Below are 24993 nucleotides of genomic sequence, written 5' to 3' on the forward strand. Positions count from 1 at the left end.
TTTATCTATTCTACAAAATTTGTGTAATAAAATTTGTTCCTGGGCACAAGAACTATATTGTCTAAGAGCTTGTCATGGTTCGACGGCCTCCGTGGCGCAGTGGTATGTGCGGTGTATTTACAAGACGGAGATCCCGGGTTCGATCCCCGGCTGGGCTGATTAAAGTTTTCTTAATTGGTCAAGGTCTGGCTGGTGGGAGGCTTCGGCCGTGGCATGCGCACCTACCCACAAAGACGTACCGTCAAGCTATTTAGCGTTCCGGTATCATGTCGTGTAGAAACCGAAAGGGGTGTGGTTTTTCATATAACTCCTAACAAGTTATCCCGCTTCCATCTTAGATTGCATCATCACTTGCCATCAGATGAGATTATCAAGGGATAACTTGTAAAGAATAGAAAAAAAAACTTAATATTACATACAATATGCTTACCGGTCAAATTATACAGAACCTCCCTTTTTGAAGTCGGTTTACTCACCGTGATAGCTCAGTGGATATGACCTCTGCCTCCGATTCCGGAGGGCGTGGGTTCCAATCCAGCCCGGGGCATGCAACTGCAACTCTTCAGTTGTGTGCATTTAAAAAATTAAATATCACAAATGTCTCAAACCTGCATACCAGAGAATTTTCTTAATTCTCTGCATGTGTGAAGTCTGCCAATCCGCATTGGGCCAGCGTGGTGGACTATTGGCCAAACTCTCATTCTGAGAGGAGACTCAAGCTCAGCAGTGAGCCGAATATGTTGATAACGTTACCGATTCATCATCAGGAGTGAATGATTCTGCGCCAAGAACAAAAGCGTCCCGCGTCATTTTCCGTTCGCACGTTACACGCAGCGGTACAACGTTATCTGTTGTTATTTAAATAATATTGATTGTGCGTTCTGAAAGTTTAATAATTGAATAATTAATATTGTTTAATTGTAATTAGAGCTGAGTGAATAATGAAGAGCAGTAACTTTCTGTTGAACGTTCGATTATGTGTCTATCATTTTGCACTTTTGCATTTGGTGTATGCGGCGATAGTGATTCTGCCGATCGACATGTCAAAGGATGAGGACCCGCGGGTCAGTGTATACATACGCGTCAAGTGGAAGCTGCTTACATGCTGGTTTAATGTGAGTTGCTAAGTCTAAGCCCTCATTCGCATGAAAGTTTTTTCAACAGACATAAAAGCGTTCAACCCCTGCATTCTGTAAAGTTACAGCGATGTCACATCGCTCATTTCCATGGCAACTACGGTGTTAGTGACATTTTATTTGGTATCCCATAGAAATAAAGTTCAAATTATAATAATACGTTTTATAGGCGAATCTTACATCGATGAGTATATAATAATGGAATCACAAATGCAACAAATGCATTCTGTATGCTTACTTTGGGGCTAGATAGTGATGTGTCTTGTTTAAGTATATTTATTTATTTATTTATATTATTTATTTATTATTCCCAAGTATATGAGTATGTTCATACGACAGTGTTTTTAAAACACGACGTTTTTTTTCGAGCAGTGTTGCATTTTCAATTTTGGGCATTTGAAATAGACCTTCATTTAACTTCATACTATATTTGAAGGCGTCAAAGTCAAAGTAAAAATCGTTATTTATTTTTAATCGGCATTTGTTATTGTTATTGTTTTAACCCCTGACGCAAAAAGAGAGGTGTTTTGCATGCCTGTCTGTGTGTGTGTCTGCCTGTGGTATCGTAGCTCTCAAACGGATGGACCGATTTCGATGCGGTTTCTTTCATTTTAGAGTATCAGCTCTCTTTCAAAATGATGTAAGGCATGCATTAAAATAAAAATAAACAAGTAAATTCTTTGCTCCAGCTCACATATTGCAACATCATTTAAAAACTTTTATGTTATCATGGATATCATTTCTGGCATAAAAGTCGTTATTTTAATTTCATGATCTTAATAATTTTTAATATTAACTTGAAAAAAAATCAAGTTGTGTATAAATAAAGTCGAACACATAAAATTAAAGTTACGAGAACTCAAAGCAAATTCAGTTGAGAGTTTATTTTTCTTATCACGACGGTACGCAAAGTACGGATAAGAGTGTTTGAGTTTCGGGGAGAAGATGTCTGTAACCCCTAAAGCGTTAGCTTTAGCTTTTTCAATGTTCTGTGGTACAAACTAATGTCGCTTATCTCTAAAACCACTAGTCCGTTTTTGATGTGATTTTCAGTGATAAATTAAGTTTTGATTGATACACGTTCTTAGATAGATAAATTCATTAGCGCTGCAGTAAAATTTTGTTTGTACCAAACTACCTTTCCGATTTTGATGCGGCTTTCATTGATTATGATTTGGTTAATCAATCATCACTTAGCCACGTTTTTTTGTTTACTTTAGTGGTTCTCTATGGTTACATTCAGACCGTATCAATATGGTATCATCAGATTACCTCCACAGAGCCTATATTTCATTATCATCGTAGATAACATTTGTTAGCTTTCTGGCTCAGTTGGTTTTGTAACAAGGAAGACTTTGGTTTGATCCCCAGTTCATGTCAGTTTATGGTTCCGTATAATTTGTTTAACCTCGATGGTTGATTCGTACTTTAAAGACTTTTTTTGTAAAAGGACATTCTGACAAAGATATCTGGCATTATCCACCCGAAGCCATTTTAATTTAAAAAAAAAAAGTTATATCAGCCGATGGACGTTCACTGCTGGACAAAGGCCTCTTTCATAGACTTCCAAATACATCGGTCTCGAGCCGCCAGCATCCAGCGGCTCCCTGCAACCCGCTTGATATCTTTGGTCCACCTAGTGGGGGGTCGAACAACACTGCGCTCTTCGGTGCGGGATCGCCATCCCAGCACCGTGGGACTATAACTTCCATTGGCTCTTTGCACACTTCACATTATAAATTAATATTTATATTAATAAATCGTATTCCGGAGTTGGGAAATAGATAATGTTACACCCCCGTACGTACTCCAGAGAGCACGTTAAGCCATGCAGGCTAATTCACAAACTTTGACGAATATTAATTGACGTATAAACGAAATTGAGATTATATGTAACAAATGTGCATACTGACAACCCTTTATGTATATCATTAGGTAGATAGATGACATTTCTTGATTGACTTTACCAAATTAGTGAATAGTTTATGTTAATAAAGACCAAATTAGTGAATAGGCCAGCTAGTAGGTATTGTATTGCAGATAATAAATTTTTATTACTATTTGATTTAATTTTAATTGTGGATTTGTTTAGCTAATCATAATATATCAAAGTATATATATATTGCACGCTAATTATGCATAATATAAACTATAAATATGTCTAGTATATTAGTTATAACCTTTCAATAATATATCAGCAACGAGCGATTTGATTTGACTTGACATAGTGATAAATAAGGATCAAACTTTACTAACCGCCAACCTGCAGTGCAGCAGCGTTGTGAGCTCTTACAGGTCTATCAGAGGCGAACTCAAGCTAGAGCTGGCAAAATGCCACGGGCCCAAGGCCCATACGTAACATAAAAAAAAATACATGACGTTTTATCTGTGGTTCCATCTTATGAATTCGCAAAGGGCCTCGGATGAATTATAGTTACATCACTGGAGTCTAAGCACCAAATTCCGTGACCTATGCTATAAGGTGGGAAGTCTGACTATGTAGTGGGTTAAAAAGGGATGCTAATACCAGCACTAACAGGACAAGTTAGCTTGTAACAATAATGTTGTTCTATAAGGCATGTGCCAATTGTTTGCCAGATAAGTCAATGACATGTCATGACCCTGTAGTCCCTGGCTAATACACTAACTTTGACGTATGTTAGTTGACATATATTTACGATTGAGGTTCTTTGTAACAAATGTCATCCGGTGCCCAGGTACTGACAACCCTTTGTGGATAACATTCTATAGATGCTCTAATGCGGAGTTTTCACAGTATAGAATAGGCCGGCTAAACGCCGCCGCCGCACTGTAGTTAAAGGTTCATTATAACTATTTAGCTTAAATGTGTTGGACACAAGTTAATAATTTTGGGCTATATGTACATAATTATACATGTCTCCTCATACCCACAGTGGTATAGGCAGAGGCCTAGGCGACTAGGCCTATAATGATAATCCTTGGCCTTTGTCTATACTAATATTATAAAGCGGAAGAGTTTGTTTGTTTGTTTGTTTGATTGATTGAACGCGCTAATCTCAGGAACTACTGGTTCGATTTGTAAAATACTTTCAGTGATAGATAGCCCATTTATCGAGGAAGGCTATGGGCTATATTATAATTTCAAAAAAATTAGGGATCCTTCCTGAAACTCCAATAATGTAACCCAAGGTGTACAAAAGTTTTGTTTACATGGCGTGCGCTGCAAAAACTATTGATGTAAGAATAAAATAATGTACTACAACTTTGTAGAACTCATCATTTTCTACAAAAAATGTCGAGACTTTTTATCCTGGAAAAAATCATGGTTCCCGTGGGATTTGTGAAAAACTAAATTTCATGCGGACGAAGTCGCGGGCGTCCGCTAGTGTTTATATATTAGGTCCCAAAATAGGCTTTATAACAAAATAAAGAGCACGTTAAACCGATGTTCCAGCAGGTTATTTCACTGAAGTATGAAGTATGCTAGTTGACGATTGTACGAAATTGAGATCCTAAATATAATCCGGTGCTTACTGGTGGATATCATACAGTATGTAGCTAGACAGTCATTTTGTCAATTGATTTGATATTTATTTTAATAGGTTGATAATAAAGACCAAAATAGTGAATAGGTAATTTTCAGTAACATCTGGTAGTGATCGTTAGGAAATCAAACATTATAATCCTATGTTCGCCGATCCGCACTGCAGATGCGTGGTAGGTCTAAGCTCTATATCCACTATCCTATAAGGAAGCAATAATTTCTCTATAATAAACAATTTAATAAACTGATAATAATTATAAACAATGAAGATAGTAGTATTCTGGAACGAGCTATGTCAGAATCACATCAATTAATAATAATCAATCTCGTCATCAACAATCGATCACTTAATTAATATTCTTATCAACATCTAGTGACTAACAAATATTATCTGATTGGACGAAAATTTAAAAATTCTTGTCGGTCAAACGGTCGTTTGGGTCGCAGTCGAGTCGTTCGACAATAATTAATAATCATAAAATGAACAAGATTATTACCCAAGGAGAAATGCATTAAACTTATTATCGCAAGTCAAATTAAATGAACATTAACATTTAATTCATAGATAAAACAAAGTCGATAGGTAATTATGCCATTTTGAAGCCGATAAGCAAAATAAATACCTATAGCAGGCATACAGAATGGGGATGATGACTAGGTTTGAATATATTGATTTTAATAACACATTCGGGTAAATAAGGTCAATGTTAACTAATTTATACATAAAAGGCAAAGATTGACTGGATATTTGCAAAATAAATAAGATTATAAAAGCTCAAAATCTATTAAAAATATTTTATCATAATTAGATGAAAATTCGTACAGTTTTAGCTTCCTTACATTAAATGTGTAATTTTTTAATATTTGAACAATAAACATAAACGCAGAAAAACAAAGATATTAGTAATTTTGTTTAAACGCCCATACAAATCTAACGATCATTAATTGTCTACGACGTCACAAGAGCGTACCATTTTGTATGGGGCGTTTTTCAGGGATTCGCGGCAGCTCCGCAAATCGGACCCTTTAAATCCCTGTAGCTCCGAAAGTAATGATCGCAGATACCCTGTTACTTTTACAAAATTGCTTTACTATTAGCATACTCTTAATTTATATACAATTTAAAAAACTGTCATCATCCCTATTCTGGGCAAAGTGGACACTCTGGGAAAAGAGAATACCTTCAATAATTTCAGAATTATGCGTGCTTTGACGCATGTCACGTGTTTCCTCGATCTTCAATTGTAAATTATTAGCTTTGTTGCACCGTCAGCAAAAATAGCAGAAACGTGGTCGTTTGTTGTTATTTAAATTGATTATATTAAAATACTATCAGTTTTTTGGCGTGTCATGTCTTGATTTGAATTAGGTAAGTGAACCTAACTTAAAACCGAATCCAGACTCGACGTGGTGGACAAATGCGATTGGGAAAAGTAGATACAGCATTCAGTGTGCCTAGTGGGAGTTTTCAATGATTTCATATTGTTACTATCGCGATAACGTAAACGCGAATTTATATGGATTTGAAATAGTTGTGCAGTAGTGCCACTAGGTGGCCACAGTATCAAACTGCCACTTTGTCAGTATGTAATTTTTTGAAAATACTAAAATAACTAATGTTGTAAATATGTTAATAAATACTAAATAAAGTGACTCTAAAAACATATAAAATGGTTAAAACCTCAGATGCTAGACTTGTGGAGATTACATTGAAATCAATGGTCAAGTTTTAATAAAAGGTAATAGACTATTGTTTGACCTGCATGCGTACTTAGGAATACAAGATTGAATAGATATTTTTTTATTGATTTTATTCAATACCACATGACAGAATTTTTCAACACAAGAGTTTGGTAAATCTACAAGTAGGTGCCAGTGGCGTAGCGTGCCTTGAAGGGGCCCTGTATCAAAATTAGTTGGGGGGCCAGAGTACAGATTTTTCCCAAAAGAAATAAAAATGCTTACTTACTTAAAGTAAATATGACAGTGACTTAGCCCTCATTCGTACGAAAGTTTTTTTTAACGGACGCTAAAAAAGCATTCAAATATAACAAATGCATAGTATATGTTCACACGACAGCGTTTTTAAAACACGACGCTTTTTTGGCAGTGCTGCATTTTCAATTTTGGGCGTTGGAAATATACCTTCATTTTAACTACTTACTATATTTGAACGCTTTTTTAACGTCCGGTAAAAAACTCTCTCGCGAATGAGGGTTTAAACTTAACTTGTGTATGAAGTTTAATTATTTGGGCGCATTCTAAGAATAAGGCCGGTAAGAATAGGGCTTTTTTTACTTTTGTTATTTCTAAAGTGAAACTTTATAGCGGTTTTATATTTGATTTTTTTTTCGGGAAGCACCAGACTAAGTGACATTGTGGATTACATTTTACCAATTTATGCTTTCAGACATAAGGGGCCCCTGTAGGCTGGGGGCCCCGCATCGTTGATACTGCGCAAGCTTCGCCCCTGGTAACTAGTAAGACTATTGTTAAAGGGCATACGTAAATACATGATAGAATAAACTATTTATATAGATAACAACCAAATTATGTATTTCCTTGATAAACATTAAACAATGTCTATACGGCCTTCACGTGTTTGTAGAACCGTGTGTTAATACAAGTGCGTGTGTGTGAAATAGATATATAAAAACAGATTTAATGGTAATTTGCATCGGTTTAAATCTGAGAATCCTTATTTCATAGTTCCCTTATTTATTTTGGTTGACTTCTTTTTATTGCTTTAATAGCGGACTGCGTTTATACTAGTAACAGGCCTCGTGATGCAAAGTGATTACCAACAGTGTTATTATGTAACTCGGTGTACCATTCAAATAATGAGTCACTACAAGTTTTCGACATATTTTCGTTTATGTAATCATCTAACATCGTATTTTCAATGAAATGACATAAGTATCTTAATTTTACGTAAAGTGGCAGTAATATATAGTCAGAGGCACAATTATCCGCCCATTTTAATATACTCGCGTCATATTAAAGAGGGCGGATAATTGTGCCTCTGAGTATAGTAAGTCGTAATAGGAAGTAGTAAGATTATTTCAACATAAAACCCTTATTTACGTAATTTCGTTGAAATAATCGTGTTAGATGTTCGTAAAACAAAAAATCATCTTCTCAAAAAAAATCCAAAAAATCATCTCTATTAATCATGTAAAATGACGTATCATTTCGTTGAAATAACTACGTTAGATGATCACAATTCCGAAAATACGATAATAAACGATGTAGTGACTTAATACGAGTTACATAATAACCCTGCAGAGCAATAATAGATCATTTTAGCTATTTATTTATCCACCCCAAAAGTAACCCCACATTAAATTAAATCTGTTAGGATCATACCAAAGCGGGAAGATTCCACAATTCGCATGTGAAGTAATTAACCTGGTAAATTAAGTCGCTCGAGAGATCCAGTCATCTAGATTATCCATAAATTTGTTTCTAAGCCGTAGATACATTTTGGTACACGAAAACGAAGGGTGCTTGGTTCAAACAGCTCTTCGAAACACTACCAAGTGAGTGTGCTGACGTTCCAAAACGTTCAAATTTCCTTATGATAAGAGTTTGACAGGAAAAACATTTAAACTTCTGTCTTCTAAGGTCGCTGAGGTCTCAAGGTCTTTTATCCGTATTAGTATTTGTGTCGTACTTTTAAACTAATCCAAAGTTCCTAATGAGACAAATAGGTGCTCAGTCACGTAAACTTTACAATTGTTAGTCGCTACGCATTGAATTTTAATTTGACTGCCACGTTCGAGCACTTTGACGGTCGCGTTGCAATCATAATGACTACTGAATTTTGAATTCATAAATTCTTATGGTAAACCATAAATAAATATATAACCATAAATAAATTCTTATGGTATGGTTGGCTGGTGGAGGCTTCGGCCGTGGCTAGTTACGCTACCACCCTACCGGCAAAGACGTACCGCCAAGCGATTTAGCGTTCCGGTACGATGCCGTGTAGAAACCGAAAGGAGTGTGGATTTTCATCCTCCTCCTAACAAGTTAGCCCGCTTCCATCATAGACTGCATCATCACTTACCATCAGGTGAGATTGTAGTCAAGGGCTAACTTGTAAAGAATAAAAAAAAAAAAAAAAAACCACTTACGGTGTCACTCTTTCTGGCTTCCCTTTCTCTCACGCTTCAGCAGGTTTAAGTTATCACTTCTGTCGAGCGTTCCATGACTTACATGTTTCTTTTTAAGGTAATTTTAATGTTTTGGTATAGAACGCAATCTGAACAATGGTTTTTTGTGTTGTGAAATAAAAGCCTGTTACAGAATCTACTTCTTTGAGTACCGAAGGTTGGCAGTCCTTGGTAAACTCCTCTCTATCTTTCGCGAGCCCAAATAATTGTGCGCCACTCACGAATTGCGATCCTTGTCTACTCTCTGATGTTGCTCAACTTCAAAACTTCTTTCTGCAACCTCTTCTACCGGCAGCTTTACCTTTCATGATGAGCTGCAGGAGTTCGTAACTCTCGTGCCATAGCACCTGCCTCATGTGAGCTTCTGATATGTCGTGCTTCTGATAGACCTGTCGCAGAACTACGTCATTTGTCACTTTATAAGTCATGAGATATGTTTTCTGATGCCCTCTTTTATTGTTCAGACTTCACACCCTATATGGGTGTATAAAGTATAGACCAGAAATTCTGATCCATATTTCTACTTCTGCGTTGTTACATTCTGGTCTAGTATGTAACAACGCAGGAGCCGAATGCGCAAAAGGATCTTAAGGCTACAATTGTGGAGAACCTTTCTCATTTTATTATGTCCCAGTATACTTCGATCCGGAGCATGCACCTCCAATCTTTCAGGTATATGCATTTTAAGAAATTAAATATCACGTGTCTCAAACGGTGAAGGAAAAACATCATAAGGAAACCTGCATACCAGAGGTTTTTTTTTAATTCTCTGCGTGTGTGAAGTCTGCCAATTCGCATTGGACCAGCATGGTGGACTATTCGCCTAACCCTTCTCATTCCGAGAGGAGACTCTAGCTTAGCAGTGAGCCGAATATGGATTGATAGTGATGAAATGATGAAGTAGATGTATAGGTACAGATCTTGATGAATAATATCGAAGCATACAATACGCCAAGAAATGGCATACCTACGTCATTCTAAAACGGCCAGTTGTTCTCAAGATAAGCCAATAATATGTCATAGTCCAGTAGGTCGCGTCGTATACATTCAGCCACTGTAGCCAAGTGGCAACGTCTTTCTACGATCGCAAACGCTTCGAAACTAGAAAAATGTATGGGAATGATTTATGCTGTACACAGGTCACGTGATCAAGATCTGTCATTCCCATACATTATTTTAGTTTTCGAAGCGGTTGCGATCGTAGAAAGAGAATCGACGTACCACTTGGCTACAGGGGCTGTTACTAGTAGTGTTGGACAAAATGATGAAACGTTTATGTTAAATAGGTTAAGATTACTTAAGCTGTTGCATTATTTGAGTCACTTTTTAACTTTTCACAATAAATACACGAATACTATCAAGCGTATTTTGATACTTTTTCCGAAAAGGAAAAAGTATCAAAATACTTGGACCTTGCTCATGAGATTACCGCCATGTGGAATGTTGAGTTAACTATTATTGTTCCGATAGTTGTTTCAGTCAATGGTCTTATAGCGAAAAGCTTCGACCAACACCTTAAGAAGCTTTCGCTTAACTGTTGGATCAAGAGTCGGATACAAAAGGCAGTGATTCTTGAGACGGCGCGTATTGTGAGGAGGTTCCTCACTCTGGAGCCCTGACCACCGGTTGCTTGGACACTCAAATGTCCCGCAGCGGGAGGGTGAATTTTTTTTTTATAATTTTTTAATAATGTTTTGTATTTTATACTTATATTGTTAAAAATTTAAAAAAAAGAAGTAATAAATAAATGAGAGACTATCAAGCGTTATTCGTTATATTTATTGGAATTACGCTTTGCAGCAAAACTAAAGATAATAGTCGAAACGAACACTGTCAGAAAACTCATTTATTACCATCACGACATTAATATTATCATCATCTGATGACCATATTAATAATCATTGTCTGATAAGATGAAAATTTAATAAAAATCGACTAATAAGGGTCGTTCGGGTCATACAAGTAGTCGAGTCGTCGGACGATAACCAATCGCCTTAGCCTTTACGTCAGTAAGATATTCGTTCAAATATAGATACAGGTACTACCCCAAGGAGAAATTCATTGACATACGATAATATATTAAAAACATTACCTATAGGTATGTCATACATATTGATTATGAATATCTTCGTTTTATCGTGACACGTACCAGCTGGCCTATTCACTATTATGGTCTTTATTATCAAAATGTCATTTACTTACAGATATCCAATAGGCACCGGATGACATTTGTTACATAGAATCTCAATTTCGTATATGTCACCTAGCATACGGCAAATATAGTGAATTAACCCGCTGCTGGCCCATTTCCTATTTTTAACCGACTTCCAAAAAGGAGGAGGTTCTACGTTCGGCTGTATGTATGTTTTTTTTTTTTTTTTTATGTATGTCCAGCGATAATTTCGTCAATTATGGACCGATTTTGAAAATTCTTTTTTGTTTAGAAGAGTATACTTCCAGGGTAGTCCCATTTTTTTCATGTCAGGATCTGATGATAGCATCCTGGAGAAATCGAGGGGAACTTTCGAAAATCGTAGAGACGGCTAGTGAGTTTGTTAGTGTTTCCATAAGTTATTTTAAACCACTACAATTTCATGAAGGTCTGGAGTTGGTCTGATGATGGAGCCGAAACACAGACGATGGAACTCGTCAACGATTTTCGTGTTTTAATTAAAGCCGTTTCTGAAATAACCACAGAAATTTCGTAATTTAAACGGCTTGAATTAAAACATCACTGGCTTGGCACCGCCTTCAAACTGATCAGAAGGTAGCACATAGGTAAGATGTTATTTTTTGCTTTTTGGCCTTTATTATCAAAATGTAATTTACCTACAAATATCCAATATGCACCGGGTGACATTTGTTACATAGAATCTCAATTTCGTATATGTCAAGTAGCATACGTCAAATATAGTGAATTAACCCGCTGCTGGCCCATTTCCTATTTTGGTATTTATTATCAACCTATTAAAATAAACAACAAATCAATTGACAAAATGTCATCTACATACAAAAATACAAATACAAAATAAATGTCATCCGGTGCTTACTACTGCATATCGTAAAGTATGTAGACGACATGAATTGTCAATTGATTTGTTGTTTATTTTAATAGCTTGATAGTAACGACCAAAATAGTGAATACGTCAGTCGTCATCAACCCATATTCGGCTCACTGCTGAGCTCGAGTCTCCTCTCAGAATGAGAGGGGGGGAGGGGGTAAGGCCAATAGTCCACCACGCTGGCCCAATGCGGATAGGCAGACTTCACACACGCAGAGAATTAAGATAATTCTCTGGTATGCAGGTTTCCTCACAATGTTTTCCTTCACCGATTGAGATACGTGATATTTAATTTCTTAAAATGCACACAACTGAAAAGTTGGAGGTGCATGCCCCGGACCGGATTCGAACCCACACCCTCCGGAATCGGAGGCAGAGGTCATATCCACTGGGCTATCAGGCCAGTAATATTATATAATAATAATTAATAATTAATAATCATTATCTGATTAGATGAAAAATTCAATTATTTTTCCACTAAGAGGGTCGTTCGGGTCATAGTCGCGTCGTCGGACGATAACCAATCGCCTTAGCCTTTACGTCAGTAAGATATTCGTTAAAATATAGATACAGAAATGCATTGACATACGATTAAAGATATTGTAAACATTATTACCATTAAGTCATACAGGTTGATGATCATTAACTTCGTTTAATCGTGAAACGTACCAGCTGACAACCGTACCTAATGGTGTAAAAACAAATCTATCCATAATATGGATGCAGCGCCGCCCCGAAGTTAATTTTAAAATGGAGCGAGATCCAAACATGGCGCCTCTCGTGTTTGCTCCTAATAATATGCAGATACCTATACCAAATTATAAGTGTAAAGTAAGAATGGAACGCGAAGATCTCGACCATACTCTGGGGTGACCAATTGAAAATCAGGCACAGTACCGTCTACGGTTGTCTAGGATTCTTTTAGGCGCTCTCTAGTATTTGGCGCCTGGAGCGACGCTCCGTTCGCCGTATGGACGGGCCGGCCCTGTCTGGATGACTGGTTGTCTCAAACAACTTAATTATGGTTAATTAAGTTGTGTGAGACAGCCAGTTTGTATGATTTGTTGTGCTAGTATAGTAATTGACCTGGTGGTCCATTAGGTACTAGCACATGTAGGTAAATTGTAGAATTCTCCCGCTATGGTCAATTCTATAAGATTTAATTGAATATGGGGTTATTTAAAATAGTGAATACACTATTTTGGTCTTTATTATCAACCTATTAAAATAATCATCAATTGACTACTTATTGTATGATATTATTGTATATTGGTGGATTACATTTGTTACATTTCAATTTCGTATTATATACGAAATTCAAATTCATATTATGTCAACTGGTATACGTCAAAGATAGTGAATAAGCATGCAGATAACTGTATATTATGTCTATCAGCGATATTAATTTATTTAATAGATGAAACAAAATTCATAATATACAATCATAAATTCCATAAGAAAACAAATAACTGTTGAGTTTCTTGTTCTTGTTTGTATACAAAAATAAATACTTTTCAGTTCTCCCTGTTACACTTTTCCTGCTGCATATAACGGTGGAATTCATAGTCGTAGTAGGGGGCCCCTAAGGGGATTATTCAGCCGCTATGTGTCGAATTCAACCCCTACGCGTTTCATAGACAAAAGAAACCCCTCATTTGACAGGAGCTTTCGGCTGACTGCTGAATTACCGATATTTGTCAGCCAAACCATCCCCTGGCATTTTTTTTGTTGTTATTCGTGATTTATTTATTAGAAAGTGGACGTTCGGATCGTTATAAGTGAAGTTATAAACAGCGAGTTATATCAGTGCCCAAGATATATATTCGCAATTGCGTAAACCCAGTATAATACTATGGCGATATGGAATGTACGAAAGATTCTCATATTAGGCATAATATGTCTCTGTTTGATGAAGAATGAACACAGAAGACCAAGAGAGGAATACCAATACCGCTAGTATTATACATTCTAGCAGCACTTCGATTCTATGAAACGGGATGTTATCAGGTACGTACCTACCATTGTTCATTATCAATAATTTTTTGTTCATGAAGACACCGCGCGGTTTCACCCTGTGTGGTTCCCATTTTCGTAAGAATATGGGGATAAAATATAGCCTATAGAGCTCGGGAATAGTGTAGCTTCCCAACAGTGAAAGAATTTTTTAAATTGGTTCAGTAGTTCCAGAGCCTATTCAAAACATACAAACAAACAAATCTTTTCTGTTTCTATTATTAGTAAAGATAAATTAGGAGTAGATATAAAACCAATTAGCCCAGTGGGTATGACCTCTGCCTTTGATTATGATGGTGTAAGTTCCCAACAGTGATAGAATCTTTCAAATCAGTTCAGTAGTTACAGATCTTATTCAAAACAAACAAACAAATTTTTCCTGTTTATAATATTAGTATAGATAAATTAGGAGTAGGTCAAAATCCATATAGCCCAGTAGATATGACCTCTGCCTTCTATTCGGAGGGTGTAGGTTCAAATGCTGTCTGAAACATGCACCTCCAAATCATTTCAGTTATGTGCATTTTATGAATTTAAATGTATATCACATGTCTCATACGGTGAAGGAAAAATATTGTCTCTACATGTGTGAAGTCTGCCAATTCACATTGGGCCAGCGTGGTGGACCTTATCCCTCTCATTCTGAGAGGAGACTCATGCTTAACATACTCATGATGAAGAATTTAATTAGTTTGTTTGTTTGTAATCTAACCTATATAAATGTTAGGTATACCTATCTAGTTTTGATTTAGGAAATATATAACCTACATAAATGTAACTAACATAATGTTTATTTTCAGACTGTAGGTGCAGTCCATCAAGCATTCTATGAAATAACAGAAATGCCACAAGTCAAGCTGTATTGATGGCACGCATAGGTATACATATAAACAACCCCGGAGGCCCCTATGCACAGATTTAAAGAAACCGGCTATCATGGCAGGGAATAGCAGTGATGAGCTCTGAGAATACTGTTTTACCAAGAATACTGAGAATACTTTGGTCCTTGAAAATCCGAGTTTTCAGATCACAGTAATTGGAAGACCCACATACCTTGAAAAGTCAGCAGCATTTAATATCGAGGTAGTAGGAGTGAGTGCAGTATGTTGTAAGGTGGTCACTCACTCTGAAGTCCATAACGATAGAAAATGTATACAAATCTCAATTGAATGAAATTTATTGATTCACATCTATAATAAAGATATTTATTACTTCTGCATTTTTCATTTGAGTCTGGCCCTATAAAAATATACAATAATAACAATAAGTTATATGTGATATTTATTGTTGTTATTAATTAAACTTTGTATCAAAAGGATATAGATTTGATTTTAGAATTGCAATAAGTACTGTGTGGTTCATTATTATCAGCCCATTACCGGGCCAAGCCTACCTCCTAAATATATAATATTATGTAATCTAAAGCTTTGTGAAATACAATTTTACCACTATTCCTAAGGATAAGCTACACTTATATTTATTTACTGCACTTACTATAAATTGTAAGAAAATACAGCATAATAGTACCTACTTGTAATTATTTCAGGTAATTATAGGTGGTTTTGAGTAAAATAAACAAATTTCCTCTTACAACAATTATTTTATTTCAAGTAGGATTCCACATTACAAAAGTATGAAATATCAAACTACTTATATAGTAAATAGTATGCTTGGGATTTCTCTGCGTGATCGTATCACAAATGAGGAGATCCGCAGACAAACCAAAGTCACTGACATAGGTAGCACAGCGAGTCGTGAAGCTGAAGTGGCAATGGGCAGGCCACATAGATCGAAGAGCCGATGAAATCGCAGTGTTGGTCGAACCCCCACTAGGTGGACCGAGGGCATCAAGCGGGTTGCAGGGAGCCGCTGGACGCTGGCGGCTCGAGACCGTTGTGTTTGAAAGTCCATGCAAGACGGCTATGTCCAGCTGTGGACGTCCATCGGCTGATAATTTTGTATATGATCATGTTCGTCCACATAACTTCAATATTTTTCTAACAACTCCTTCTTGTGAGAAAGAAACTTTTTGATAAAATTGACCTATTGTACACTTGAACGAATTAAATTTTACTACGATAAATAAAAACAAAAAGTAAATGAAAATATTCAATTCAATTCTTCTTTATGGCTTTCATTTGTGCCAACTGGGCACTGTAATGAAAATATTAGAAACTCAATTATTTTGTAAAATGTCAAAGAATTAACAAAATACGTCTCTCTGTGGTTGTGTCACAGAATTTTCAAAGATCTAATGTAAAATCATAGACAACATTTGCTTGAAACTCCAGTCACCTAGGGGCTCTCCAGTAGTTTGTTTATGAAATGCAATGAAGGATGATTCAATAGTCAGCCCCTGGGTGAATACTGAATATTGGTTTGTGGGGGATTGTTCACTTCACGACTATGAATTCCAGGGTAAATGATCTTAAACCCGGTAGGTATACGAGTATTTGGGTATGCAGATGACAGCACTGTAACAGAGAGATATATTAGATAGAAGCAGGCGTTAGTTTGCGAAAGTTCATTATGAATAGATAATAATTTATTTATTTTGCTATCATCCGCGAAAACCCGACGAACCCATGCGACAACGTCACCCAGGTCTGACAAAATACTTTCTACGTACGTTTCACCCCGAAACCGGAGCATCCTCAGTTGATGTTGACTCTACAACGTGCAGAGTATTTTGTCAGACCTGGGTGACGTTGTCGCATGGATTCGTCGGCTTTTCGCGGATGATAGCAAAATAGATAAATTATTATCTAGAGATATATATCCAGTCCCCGTGCAAGTGGGGTTGAGGTCTTTGGGCAATTTAACCTTAGGTAAATGAGTGGGGAGATGCCAATTTGGTTAAATTTAATGCGGCAAAAACTTAGGCATGTAAAACAAAAAAATGCATGTAACAAAGGTGGGCACCTTTGTTATTATAGCCTAATTACAATAAAGAATAGATTGACTTTGAACGATTGCTATAATATCAATGAGTCGACTGTATCAAAGTAACGTAATACGGCCCATTGTGATCTATTAATGTGGCATTGAGACCATTTGACGTCAAGTGACCATCAAGATAGGTTCGCAAGAACTAACGAGCAAAGAGAAGGTCAAGCCTTGCATTTAATCTGTGACAATTAGGGCCAACACAGTCTACGTTCAAGTGTTTAATTAAAGGGTGTTTAATTAAAGCCAGTTTTTATTTAAATGTCTGCTCGTATAAATAAAAATAATGAAAACTAGTCAATACACACTCGTCGTCATCAACCCATATTCGGCTCACTGCTGAGCTCGAGTCTCCTCTCAGAATGAGTGGGGTAAGGCCAATAGTCCACCACGCTGGCCCAATGCGGATTGGCAGACTTCACACACGCAGAGAATTAAGATAATTCTCTGGCATGCAGGTTTCCTCACGATGTTTTCCTTCACCGTTTGAGACACGTGATATTTAATTTCTTAAAATGCACATAACTGAAAATTTTGGTAAAGGGGCTCTTCGCGAATAATAGCAAATATATCAATTTTAAAACAATTTTACCCAATTCTTGTTCACACAAGAAGTAGAATTAGTTGTTTTAGGTATTGATAATATTTTAAAGATTGCTGATTTTAAAAGAGCAACTGTTTTTGACTCGCTCTTCTCACCAGAACCCTTCTGAATCGGTGGTACTAGTAGATAGAAAAATCTGACATTTTAAAAGTATTTGTAAACTAAACAAACCCTAGGTACGCAATATTAACGAATTTTTATTTCATTTTCTAAATGTAGATTAATAAGGAAACTTTTTTCTATTTTCCAGTTAATATCGCTCGCTTATTTTCCGATTGCAATATACTGCGACTGGAAAGAGAAGCACGGAGAATGGGACAAAGAAAATGTGAGAAAATGGAGAAAAATCCGAGATTTTATTATGACCAACATTTTATTTCCTACTACAATGGTAAGTCTTTTTCCATAATTATTGTTGTTTGATTACATGTGAGGTTGTTTTTCCTTTTGTTGTTATTTTTCACATTTTCGTGAAACTCCAAAAAATCTTTGATTTTACCTTTTGTAGTACCTAATAGGTAGTACAGAGTACATACAGACAAACAGTCAGACGTACGGACTTGACGATATAAGGGTTCCTTGTGGACTACGGAACCCTAAAAGTTCGATTGTGTTTTAGTATCGTGTAAATAACTACACATAATAAGTACTAGAGAAAACACAGATATCTTGAAATCATAGTATTACAGGCTACAGCCACCAAGCGATTTATAATGTTCCGTCCACCGCGCTGGCCCAATGCAGATTGGCAGACTTCACACACGTAGAGAATTAAGAAAATTCTTTGGTATGCAGGTTTCCTCACGATGTTTTTTTTCGCCGTTTGAGACACGTGATATTTAATTTCTTAAAATGCACACAACTGAAAAGTTCGAGGTGCATGCTCAGAACCAGATTCGAACCCACACCCTCAGGACTCTGAGGCAGAGGTCATAACCACTAGACTATCACTGACACCTATGTATCCTACTATAATATTATAAACGCGAAAGTTTGTATGAATGTTTGGATGTATGTTTGGATGTTTGGATGTTTGTTACTCTATAACGCCGCTACTACTGAAGCGATTTATCTGAAATTTGGAATGGAAATAGATTTTACTCTGGATTAACACAAAGGCTACTTTTTATCCCGGAAAAATCCATGGTTTCTCGAGATATGCGAAAACTGATGATTTTGATGATTGAATGTTACTCTTTAACGCCTCAACTACTGAACCGAATTAGCTTCATTATTATATTGTATTGAGATATATTATAGCCTGGATTAACACATAGACTACTTTTTATCCCGGAAAAATCCATGGTTCCCGAGGGATTTGTGAAAAACTAAATTCCACGCGGACGAAGTCGCGAGCGTCCACTAGTATAACTATATACTGATCCCAAAAAATTACACGAAGTTTATTGTTGCAGTACAGTGACTACTTCTTCTGGCGAATGTGGCTCAAGGACCCTTCATTGATAGCGCCGGTAGCGATCTTCAAGTACCTGCCGCCCTGGGCCCAGCACTCCCTTCACACGGTGTCAGGTATCATGGTGATGCTGGACATAGTGTCGCTGCCGAGGAGACGCCCTAAGAGTCCCTGGCCTGGCCTAGCAGCGTTGATTGCTTTCTGCTCTGTATATTCTGCTGTGTAAGTTTATTTATTTTATCTGCATTTTATATAGTCCGACTCGGCCAGTGAGAGATCAGGCTCAGGACCGATGTCTTTACGTGCTCGCCGAGGCACAGGGGTATACTAACACCGTTAAATTCCCAACTCCAGGCTGCTATTAGGATTTTTTTTAAAAAACCCCAATAACGTATTTTTTTGGTTGGCCTGACCCGGGATTCGAACCCTGGTTGGATGGATGGTCTGCCGTCCCTTCAGAATATATGTATATATATATATATTTAATTATACTAGAAAATTAAGTTAAACTGATCATGCTGCACAACATTTCGGCAATGTATTGTCTATATTCTAAGTAATATTTTACTGTAAAACCTCTTATTGTAATGACTGTTTTTTGCAAGAATAAAAAAAAATATATGAGAGTGAGGGAATAGAAAGTGCACTCACCTGTGGTCTACCCTTTACCCTGTGACCATATTGTTCCAATGAAATGATAATGTATGACTGTACTAATCGTTATCAGATGTTAAAAATAATGACCAGGGCAAATAGCCTGTGTGGCATGTTTATTCTCTTTCTACGAACGCTAACGTTTCGAAAACTAAAAACTAATCGACAACTTGAGTACGTTAGTCGATAGCAAATGTCATTCCCATACATTTTTAAATTTTCGAAGCGTTTGCGATTGTAAAAAGAGAATCGACGTGCCACATGGCACTGGTCTGCCTTCCGACTGCTATTAGATATATCTATGGCCCAGGTTAATGGCTACAGAACGTGGTCCTACCAAGAGATTTTTAAGCTTTGACGACTTTTCCAACGCCAATTATGTTTTTTATTAAAACCCCATTCAAATAAGAATTTCACTTGAAAATCAAAGATAATAAACTGTAAGCCCGTAAAAATATTACACCTTTTTGATGTTCTAAAAGTTGTCTAAAAAAGTAAAAAGTGTCATTGAATCTCGTGCGCTCTCTGGATTCTATCTCAAAAATGGTAGGCCTTCGAAAAAAACCTAAATTATATTTATTGCTAATTAATTTTATGCCCTACAATTTATAAAATTAAAATTAAGATCATTGAAGCTTTAGAAAGAAAGATAATTGCAATATCGAGATATGACCTTAAATAACTCGTACGAAGCTTATGAGACTTTAGAGACAAATTTTAGAATTTACCTACCTACATTATACGAGTTTTTTGTCAATCAGCTGATACGAGTATACCGCTCATCTCTCATTCCGAGGTTGACCTCTTTATTTGGCTTAACTTTCTGCGCAATAAAACCATTAGGTAAGCTAACTTGAAGGTATGAATTATGCGGGCAAGGGTATCGTCCCAGAATCTCCCTTAAATTTTTATGCGTCAAGCAAATAAAATAATTAATTTAATTTTAATTTATTCTCTTTGCAGTCTTATAATAAGTTACTACAGCGGCGAAGTAGTATACAGCTTCCTGGACTTACTGAACCGTCTGGAGCTTGTCCTGCTGGGCTTGTTGGCTCTCACTGAGCACATCTTCTTCTATACTCTGCAGTGGTGTATCGTTGAGTTCGTGTGGGGTAAACCACATATGATCGCGAAGAAACAAGTCTGACATATAATAGTTATGCTATATTCTAGTTAAAGAGTAGAATTTTAGTGTGAAATCTAGAAAATGACATTGTAATGTGATCTTCTGATATAGATTGTTTGCATATGATATCTATATATATAAAAATGAATTGCTGTTCGTTAGTCTCGCTAAAACTCGAGAACGGATTTATCTTATCTTGGTCTTGAAATGTTCGTGGAGGTATAGGGAAGGTTTAAAAGGTGAGAAAAATTAGAATAATTGCCGGGAAAACCATAAAAACAACCCTTTTCTATTTCCCATACAAACGTTTAAGAGTCAAGGGGTAGGGTATGGTAGGGGTAGAGTAGTGTAGAGTAGGGATAGGGAAGAAGTGCACATAAGTCAAAGCGTAGCTTGACCGGGTCCACTAGTATATGATATTTATGGGGATGACTTTGCCAGTTGCCTTAGTTGTTTGTAGAAGTATACAGGCAGGCGTAGGTGTGCAAACCAAAGCAGTGTTAAACAATCCAAAAGTATTTGCCTTAAATTGGAATTGGACGTAAGTAAACACTCAAGAATACGCAGTGGCGTAGCCTGGGTTTTTGCCACGCGAGGGCTGGGGCCGACTGGAAATTTGCCCCCCCCCCCCTCTCACACTAATTTAAGTAATAGTAAAGTTTAAATATTTTTCAAAAAATTTATATTATCGTGAGTATTATTCTATGTTATAACTCACGTGACATAATGTCGGAGTATGCCCTACTAGTTTCGAGCCAAACTCATAAATTATAAAAATATTTTATTCAACGGCCCTGATTGTAATATGTACATAATTTACATCGTACATACATAAACTGGCATTGCTTCTATGAGAATATAGATCAACCGAGCGACATTACTGCAAGCTTTGAAAAAATATATTTTTGTACTAGATTCTGTCTAATGAGGCGTTGGATTATCCATTTTTTTTATTTTTAAATCCTACATACAATCCTGGCATTTGCTGCCGCGCCGCTCCGGTTTAGGCTCCAGGGGCAATTGCCCCCTTGCCCCTCACATCGCACGTCACTGGGTACATGAATACCAAAAAAAACCACCTCCACACTGACAAAACATCTAGTTCAATAATTAGTCCATTTAAATATTAATCCATGTTATTACTGTTTAAGTGTTATTGTAAAAGCTAGGTTTATTTTTAATGATTGTATGAAAAAGGTAGGCACACCTACGTAATAATGTAAATTAGAAGGGTAATAGAATAAACAGATATTTTTTTACATTTATTGTTTTAATTGTACAAAAACCTTTGCTATCTAAAATATAAGATACAAAATATAATAATCAAGTAAAAAATATCACCTTAAATTGGAATAGTTATTACAATATACCTAGGGTATATAATATATTTACTACTTATCACAATAAATAAATCTTTGAGCAATATCTAGGCATAGCACTTCAAAATTTCTCTTATTCTAAAATATGTGTGAAAGACTTTAGACCAAGGTAAACAAACTAAAAAACGCACCATCGTTTAGAGGTCATACTTTATGAAAACAAGAATTATTAAAAAATATACACTATTTTTTTTAATAAAGCATTATATTTGGTAGTTGGGTATTCAAATCAATTTAAAGAATAATTAACGAGTACCTACTGATTATAGCACAACAAATAAATGAAGTTTTTTACCTTTATCTTTGCTGCTTAGGTAGTAGGTACCCATTAATACATATAATGGTTAAAGTTAATAGTTCCCAAAATCACAATTAGACGAAACATACTTGTTAGTAAACGAAAAATGATTTAAATTGAAGATTTGTTTGGAAAAGAAAAAGCTACGTTATTTAATTAAATTGTTCTAAATATACTTCGTAATAACATTACATACGCAATCACAAATAATTGTGTACATCAAATCCTACGAAAGTAGGTTTACCCTATTTAAACATACACTAAAAGTACCCTTGAAATATTATTTGATAATAATTCTACCTAAAGTTGTCTTGACATCATAAGAAAAATAAACATAATATGAATATAAGTTTATAGTAAAATATACCTAAGTCTGTTTCTGAAGTTTTTCATTATGTATTTTAATTCGATGAACATGGTAAATAGACAAGGTAAATACACTAATTCAGGATGCAGGTATTCTGATTTTTGTTGAACAATGTTGTTATTTTATAATCAAGTTCTAAATAACATTTTTCGAAATAAAACAGTAAGCCAAAACATAAAATGTCTTTTATAGGTAGGTATGCCCTAATAACGTACATTTACCTTACTCTCCAGATTACAAGATAAAATAAAACTTTAATACTATAGGAATTAGGTTCATTTTACTTTGTCTGTTACAGTGCATCAATGCAAATAAGAAATTGTCCCAAAATCAAATAAAATTATACTTACTTATTAAGTTTTAATTATTATTAGCACTAGGTACATTATAAGGAACATAATATTTACTAAGTACCATCTAAGCATTCCTTTTACTATACCTAAACAAAATAAGGTAGATAGGTAGGTAAATGAACATTTTCACAAAAGATATAAACTCGGGAAGTTGGTATAAAGAATATACCTACTATTTACTTATATCATATTATAACTTAATTAACTATTTTAAATGTATTTGGCAAGTTTAGAGTGTAGTGGCAATTATATTGTTTTTTTTGTATCACGCATTTAAATGGCATTTTTTCATGTTTATATAAAAACATTCTTTAAATTGTACTTAATACAATAAATTTGTTTTTTATTAAAATTTTCTTTTGATAATCATGATTATAACTAGAATAAAAAAAACCTTAAAAATAAAATAAACTCTGTCTTAATTTCTCAACAATTTCAAACCATGAGTAAGCCACAGCCTAGGTTTTATTTCAATATCTTCTTTTTGATATTAAAATCTTAAATATGTTATAATATCGTAAATCTCACAGAATATAAAGCTATAAGACTGCGTTTAAGCTGGTAAATCGGTTGTTAAGTACTTAAAAAACCGATTAACCCGCATAATAAATTCATAAATACGAGCTCAAAACCATGAAATCGGCACAGAAAATATGTAATGTGGAATAGATTTCTTTTCATTCATGGCAATATCGAAAATTCTTTTCATTCATGGCAATTGAAAAAACTACTGGTAGGAAATAGTAGTTTATTGTTTAGACGACCTAAATTAATCTCACACTTATTATCACCAATAAATAGCAATCCAACAATAAAATTTAATAACGTGCAATGATATTCTTAACTTTTAAAAAGTCTTACAATAAAAAACCGTATGTTCATACATATAAAAACATACAGTCAAAAACCTACGGCTTTTTCGAAGTCACTTTTAATATCAATAATTTTTGTCGAGCCTCTTTCTATAACAAATTTGAAAGTTATTGAAATCTTAGACATTAGGCAAAAGAGTAACAGTTTAACTTTTTTTTGTGTAGGAATCAGTCGACAGACTATAAGTGGATTAGTAGTAGGAAAACATGGCGTTGGCATAACTGGGGTCCCATAGAATACCGAATCGTAAATCTACGGGGACCACCGTCACAGAAAACATGCCACTGTCCTCATGTCTGCATTGACAGTTTAACTTTTGACATTATTCGTAATTAGCCGACGCCCCGTGGTTTGACCCGCGTGCGTAGTTTCCGTTCCTGTGAGAATATACAAGCAAAAAATATAGCCTCACATGTAACGTGCTTCTCTAGTGAAAAAAGACTTTACATTGTGTAAATTCTTTTTACATTGTGTAAATTCTTTTTTCACTTCAGTTCAGTATATCCAGAGATTAACCCTTAAAAACCACAAAGTTTACCTCTTTATATATTAATTAATTTACAAAAATATTGCCTCTGTCTGTACCTAATTAACTTTGATATGCGTTATTAAAATGAAATTATCGGACAGCACTAAGTTTCCACTTGAGCAGCAAAAAGGCGGCTGTACGGAGTACGAACAGCGTGACAGTCAGAGCCAGGATGTCCCACCAGAACATGTTTGGAGACATCGCGATTTCTTTCAGGAACGTGCGTGGGTATCTAGAATTGAGAAATAAGTGTGTTATTTAATAGGAAAACTACATCTGACTAAGTAGCATCGCTAAGTTTCGGTGTATAATATATGATGGCCAGAGAAATAGTATTCATGTACATATACATCGTCATTCATCATCAATCAGCCTATTGTCAGCGGAGAGTGGATACGGAGTTCACACCCAACACACTGTTCAAATGCATGTTGGAGGGTTTAATGTGAAAACATTATATGAACAGCCACTATCAAGATGTTAATGACCGGAGTCTCGGGCATATCGTGCTCCAAAGACACGTGTTCTCACCAACTTC

The 24993-nt window shown here is 35.7% G+C and overlaps 2 protein-coding genes across 3 annotated transcripts in view; one reads left to right on the forward strand and one right to left on the reverse strand.

Annotated features, from left to right (window-relative positions):
- The first annotated feature begins 796 nt into the window (after positions 1-796).
- LOC112048989 (androgen-dependent TFPI-regulating protein) lies at positions 797-21915 on the forward strand. Its single transcript, XM_024086709.2, has 4 exons — positions 797-1115; positions 17713-17853; positions 18878-19098; positions 20494-21915. The coding sequence occupies exons 1-4, from the start codon at positions 942-944 to the stop codon at positions 20675-20677; spliced, it is 720 nt and encodes a 239-aa protein (XP_023942477.2). The 5' UTR covers positions 797-941; the 3' UTR covers positions 20678-21915.
- LOC112048984 (ATP-binding cassette subfamily G member 4) overlaps positions 21906-24993 on the reverse strand; it is a 37683-nt gene continuing 34595 nt past the window's right edge. For both annotated transcript variants that reach the window (XM_024086699.2, XM_052883428.1), the window contains exon 11: positions 21906-24687. In XM_024086699.2, coding sequence (XP_023942467.2) covers positions 24546-24687 — 142 coding nt within the window. In that variant the 3' untranslated portion in view covers positions 21906-24545. The remainder of the gene's footprint in view (positions 24688-24993) is intronic.

Source organism: Bicyclus anynana, chromosome 9 (assembly GCF_947172395.1).
Source record: "Bicyclus anynana chromosome 9, ilBicAnyn1.1, whole genome shotgun sequence".
Classification (NCBI taxonomy): domain Eukaryota; kingdom Metazoa; phylum Arthropoda; class Insecta; order Lepidoptera; family Nymphalidae; genus Bicyclus; species Bicyclus anynana.

What these genes read in the sequence shown, in the direction of transcription:
- LOC112048989 (XM_024086709.2), top strand. Translation starts at nt 942, where the DNA reads ATGAAGAGCAGTAACTTTCTGTTGAACGTTCGATTATGTGTCTATCAT. An exon ending in TTTTATTTCCTACTACAATG is followed by an intron (nt 17,854 to 18,877) that starts GTAAGTCTTTTT and finishes TTATTGTTGCAG; the next exon opens with TACAGTGACTACTTCTTCTG. An exon ending in TGCTCTGTATATTCTGCTGT is followed by an intron (nt 19,099 to 20,493) that starts GTAAGTTTATTT and finishes TTCTCTTTGCAG; the next exon opens with TCTTATAATAAGTTACTACA.